Below are 6291 nucleotides of genomic sequence, written 5' to 3' on the forward strand. Positions count from 1 at the left end.
GGGGGGGGGCACGTACCCCCGATGCCGGGGTTGTGGGGGGAGAGTGGTTTGGATGCATCAGTTCTGCGTGTGTGTGTGTGTGTCCGGGACACGTTGATTGTGTGTGTGCATGCTGGACACCTGCGGGGGGCGTGTCCTGGACACCCGAGATGTGTGTGCGTGCTGGACACCTGGATTGTGTGTGCCTGTCATGGATACCTGGGGGGGGCGTGCATATGCATGTGTCCTGGACACCTGAGACGTGTGCATGTGTCCTGGGCACGTGGGTTGTGTATCTGGGTTGTGTGCATGTGCGCATGTGTACTGGACACCTGGGTTTTGTGCGTGTGTGTGCATGTGCATGTGTCCTGGAGATCTGGGTTGTGTGCGTGCATGTGTGCATGTGTGCTTGTGTCATGGATATCTGGGTTGTGTGTGTGTGTATGCACACATGTGTCCTGGACACCTGAGTTGTGTGTGCCTGTCCTGGATACCTGGTGATGTGTGCATATGCATGTGTCCTGGATGCCTGAGATGTGTGCATGTGTCCTGGGCGCATGGGCTGTGTATCTGGGTTGTGTGCATGTGCACATGTGTACTGGACACCTGGGTTTTGTGCATGTGTGTGTATGTGCATGTGTCCTGGAGATGTGGGTTGTGTGCATGCATGTGTGCGTGCGCGCTTGTGTTATGGATATCTGGGTTGTGTGTGTGTGCGCACACATGTGTCCTGGACACCTGGGTTGTGTGTGCGTGTCTTGGACACCGGTGGTCAGGGTGCGTGTCTGTGTGTGTGTGTGTTGGACACCTGGATTTTGTGCACATATGTGTCTGTGCGGACACCGGTGTGCTCGTGTGTCCTGGATGAATCAGTTCTGTGTACACGCACGTGTCCCGGATACCTGGGTTCTGCATGCGTGTGTGTGTGTGTGTGTGAGCGTGGGGGGGGGGGGGGATCTGTTTTGAGGTCCCTCAAGACACGTCAGGGTTGCTCTGGGGGATCTGCGGTGTTCTGGCATCTCAGGGCGGAAGTTCGGTAGCGCCTGGGGGGCGGGGGGGGCAGCGGGCTTTTCGTGATGTCTCGGGTGCAGGTTTCACCCCCGGGGCCGTTTATTATGTGGGACTCCTGTATTTGTCCTGTTCTCCTTCTTCCCTTCTTCCTCCCGTGCAGCCGACACGTCCCGTCCCGTCCTGTCCCGTCTCGTTCTCATCTCCTCTCCGTCCCGTCCCCGTCCCCGTCCAGTCTCATCTCGTTCTGTCCTGTCCCTGTCTCCATCCCGTCCCGCTCCTCCAGGTTATTTATCAGCAGAGATCCTGGTTTTATTGGACTACAAAAAAAATTAAAATCCCCAATTTGCAGATTAAAAAAAGTAACCCAAAATCCACGTTTTTCCACGATCAAAATGAAACACCGTTATATATATATGTATATATAGATATATAGATATCTATATATATAAATATATTAGCAGTGTTTCATTTCAAGCATGAAAAAATGTGGATTTGGGGTTACTTTTTAAATCCGAAAATTGGGGATTTTTTTTTTACGCGAGGAAAGCAGGATCCCCGTTTATCGGGAGTTTTTGTTTCCGCTGCGTTTTAGTTATTTATCGAGGCGCTCATCGTCAGCTTTGCCGCTCGCTCGTTCTCTCTCGCGGTTTCTTTCTTATTATCCAGCCGTCGTTGCTGTTTCTTCGGCCTTTCGTTTATCGTCACGTTATCGATGCTGCCAGCTTAGATGCAGGGATCCTGGTTTTCTCTGTCAAAAAATTCCCCAATTTTCAGAGTTAAAAAAGTAACGCAAAATCCACGTTTTTCCGTGATCAAAATGAAACACCGCTAACATATTTATATTTATATAGTGGTGCTTCATTTTGATCACGGAAACGTGTGGATTTTGGGTTACTTTTTTTAATCTGAAAATTGGGGATTTTTTTTCTTTTATCAGATAAAACCAGGATCCCTGTTCATGAGGCCTTGCAAAGCATCCTGATTTTTTAAAACCAACTTGGATGCATGGTTGGGTCAATACAGCTTGGAAACATTGAGCTATTTCTGCTTTACTTTGTATTTATGATTGTTTTTCTATTTATATATTTATTTTCTATTCTATTTATTTCCCCTGTTTGCTCTAAAATATATGGGGTTTTGTATTTAATTTCTTAAAAATATATATTCTTCATTTTAAATTTAATTGCATACGTTTTGGAAGATAGTCTTCTTTTTACAGATTTGGGGTTGAATCTGTACCCATGCGACCTGGAAATGTTGAGAGATTTTCCTGAGCGTTTATTACCTCTTTTATTTTATATATTTTTTGTATCTCATTTCTAGAAAAATGTTAGTAGTTTTTAATTTAATTTCTTAGTTATTTGAGAGTGTTGTTATTTTTAAAGGATTTGGGTCAAATTTGGACCAATGCGGCCTGGAAATGTTGAGCGATCTTGCTTTGTATTCATTATTACCTCTATTTTATTTCCCATTTCTTTTAAATATTTTTATGTATTTATTAAAACATATTCATTTTTAATTTAATTTCTTATGTCCTTGAAAACATTATTATTTTTAAAGGGTTTGGGCTGAGTTGGGATTCACGTGGCCTAGAAAGGTTGAGTGATTCCTTTGTGTTTCTCATGACCTTTCTTTTATGTCCTGTTTTTTCTAAAATATGTACTTTTGTATTTCATTTCTTGAACAATGCTCTCTGTTTATTTAATTTCTTATTCCTTTGAAAGTATTTTTTTAAGGATTTGAGTTGAATTTGGACCAACGTGGCCTTGAGAAGTCGAGCGATTTGGCGTTCTATTTATTGTTGTGTTTGTATTTTATGTCTTTATTTCTTTGAAAATATTATTATTTTTAAAGAATATGAGCCAAATTTGAATCAACATGGCCTGGAAAAGTTGAATGATTCTGCTTTGTACTTATTATTACCTCTATTTTATTTCCCATTTCTTTTAAATATTTTATTTCTTTCTTTATTTATTAAAAATATTATTCCTTTTTCATCTAATTTCTTATTTTCTGGAAAACATTATTATTTTTAAAGGATTTGGGTTGAAATGGGACCAACATGGCCTGGAAACACTGAGTGCTTTTCTTCCCTTTGTCTTTCCTATTACCTGTCTCTCTTATGTCCTGTTTCTTCTAAAATATAGATTTTATATTTAATGTCTTGAAAAATATCAGTTGTTTTTAATGTAATTTCTTATGTCTTTGAAAGCACTATTATTTTTTAAAGGATTTGAGTCTAATTTGGACCAACGCAGCCGTGAGAAGTCGAGCAATTTGGCTTTTTATTTATTATTGTGTTCATATTTTGTGTCTTATTTCTTTGAAAAGATATACTTTTAAATATAGTTCTTATTTCTTTGAACATTCTTTTTTTATATTTCTTATTTCTTTGAAAATATTTGGGGGGGGGCGGCATTTAAAGGATTTGAGTCGAATGTGGAACAATTTGACCTTGAAATGATGTTGAGCAATTTTTAAAATTTATCACCAAATTTCTATTTTATTCCTATTTCTTTAAAAGTCTTTTTACTTTTTATTTCTATTTCTTTGAGCACCTTATTCCTTTGTTAAAGGATTGGAGTCAAATCTGGACCAACGCGGCCTAGAAATTTTGGGCGATTTGGGGACTTTGGACTCATTTTGCTGCTTTAAAAAAAAATGCATTTCTTTTGGGGTGTCTGCGGGGGCTGCTTAGGGGTTGTTTGTCATTTGAATTCTTTTATTTATTCGTATTTATTGTCACCTTCTACAGTCGTGTCCCACATCGTCATCATCGTCATTGTCATCATTGTCGGGGGCCTGGATTTCTCTGATGAAAAAAATTCCCAATTTTCATATTTAAAAAAGTAACCCAAAATCCACATTTTTCTATGATTAAAATGAAACACTACTATATATCTATATATAGATCTATATATCTATAAATATAGATCTTAAATATAGACCTATTTATAGATAGGTATATATCTATAAATATATATATAGAGAGAGAGAGAGAGAGAGAAGAGATATATAAAATGGTATTGCATTTCAATCACGGAAAAATGTGGATTGTGGGTTCCTGTTTTTAGTCTGAAAATTGGGGATTTTTTTTTTATTAGAGAAAACCAGGATCCCCGACCATCTTCATTTTTTATCGTATGGTGTACAGTTTTATTTTGCTATTTATTTGTTATATCATTGTAGTTATTATATGATGCATATTAATATTGCTGTTCGTTACTGTGTTTATTACGGCTATATCTTGTTTATTATTTGTTTTAAACGTTACCATTTTTCATAATGATTTGGATCAAATTCGGACGCGCTTGGACTTGTTGCTTTGTTGTTATGTTTGCCATCACCATAAATTATATGACTATCATCATCATCATTACAGTACCATTTTAGTACCCTGATGTATTTTAAAATACCATTATTTTTATCATTATATATAATAAACATATTATATAATATACATATATAGTAAGTTTTAATACAACAATGGATTTTTTGTATATTATTCTCATCATTCTATTTTTAATCCAATAATATTTTAAATCCAATAATATATCTTTAATAAATTGTCATTATTATTATATTTTAGTACATGAATGATTTAATACAACCATGGATTTAATATATAGTAATTTTATTTTAATCCAATAATATTTTAAATCCAACAATATATCTTTAAGATATCATTATTATCATTATTATTATAGTTTAATATAAAATACATTTTAATACAACAGTGGCTTTTAATATATTATTATCATAATTCTATTTTAAATCCAAGAATATATCTTTAATATATCATTAGCATTATATTTGAATACAATAATATATTTAATGCGTTGTTGTATTTTAAATTTTATTACCATTGTTGTTGTTGGTATTGATTTAATATTCCTAGCATTTATTTTCATTTTGCTTCTTTTTTCGTCTCGTGCTGTTGTTTCCCGAAGTATTATTTGTACTGGTAGTATTGTTACTATAACTATTATTTTCCATTATTGATGACATTTGATTTAATTCTCCTTTCTGGCTGGGGTTATTATTCTTCCTCTTTATCGCACACTTTCTTCTTGCCTTCATCACCACTTTGTGGTCATTATCATTTATTATTTACCCCGATCCTCTTCCATAACGAGCTGGATCCAATTTGGACATGTTTGGCCTTGAAATACCGAGTCGCTTATTCCTTCCCCCACCCCGCAATTAATTTTGAGCCTAGTTTAGGGTTTATTCCTTTTTTTGCCAAATGTTTTAATTCAATCTGGGGCAAATCCTGGCTGCCAGCAGCTTCACGGGCTCACGGCCCCCCGCATTCGAATTTGCACCGGGCCATTTGGGCCTGGAAGAGACTCGTTGTGGGATCGAACGGGAAAACAATCCCATTAATTGCCGTTGTTCAGGCTTTTTCCCTTCTTCTCGCCTCCCCCCCCTGCCCCCGGCCCCCGCATCCAACAGTAAATTTGGCCAGAACCCAAATGTTTCCACCCGGCTCTAACGAGAGCAGCGTGCAAGCTAACGAAGGCAGCAGGACTAGTAGGTTGTTATCCCCACTCTGGAGGCCAAGACCCCGTGCTGGGGGGTGTCCCTGAATGCCCCCAGCCTACAAGACAGCGGCAAATAGGGCTCCTGTTGGTGGGGAAGGGGGCGGGACCACCTGGTTGTAGCCCCTCCCCATGGCAGAGAGGGAGTAAAGGGGCGGAGCCACCGGGATTGAACCCCATCCTCCAAGTTGGGGGGAAGGGGCGGGGTCAGATGGATTTAGCCCTGCCCTCCAAAGTAGAGAAAGGGGTGGGGCCTTCTGAATTGAACCCGCCCTTCAAGGGGGCAGTAATTTAGCCCCACCTTCCAAGGAAAAAAGCATCCGGCCAGGTGAATTGAACCCCGCCCTCTGAGGCAGAAGGGGCGGGGCCACATGGCATTAACCCCACCCTCTCCCCACCCTCCAGGATGATCCCGTCGTCCAGCCGCACCTTCCTGGTGAACGACCTGGCGGCGGGGCGGGCCTACGACCTGTGCGTGCTGGCCGTGTACGACGACGGCGTGACGGCGCTGACGGCCACGCGGGTGGTGGGCTGCGTGCAGTTCACCATGGAGGGCGAGGCGGCCCGGTGCCGGGCGCTGCACACGCAGTTCCTGGGCGGCACCATGATCATCATCATCGGCGGCATCATCGTGGCCTCGGTCCTCGTCTTCATCATCATCCTCATGATCCGCTACAAGGTGCAGGGCGCCCACGACGCTGCCCCCGCCGCCAAGGTCAGCAGCGTCTGCTCCCAGACCAACGGGGGGGCCCCGGCCCCC

General features: G+C 40.8%; 1 protein-coding gene across 1 annotated transcript in view; it reads left to right on the plus strand.

Annotated features, from left to right (window-relative positions):
* The window catches only part of LRFN1 (leucine rich repeat and fibronectin type III domain containing 1), a 9159-nt gene that overhangs the window by 2193 nt on the left and 675 nt on the right, over positions 1-6291 (plus strand). The window contains 1 exon segment of the mRNA XM_025193398.1: positions 5921-6291. This exon segment is cut by the window's right edge and continues 675 nt beyond it. Within this exon segment, the coding sequence (XP_025049183.1) occupies positions 5921-6291 (371 nt within the window).

The sequence above is a fragment of the Alligator sinensis genome, unplaced genomic scaffold (assembly GCF_000455745.1).
Source record: "Alligator sinensis unplaced genomic scaffold, ASM45574v1 scaffold107_1, whole genome shotgun sequence".
Classification (NCBI taxonomy): domain Eukaryota; kingdom Metazoa; phylum Chordata; order Crocodylia; family Alligatoridae; genus Alligator; species Alligator sinensis.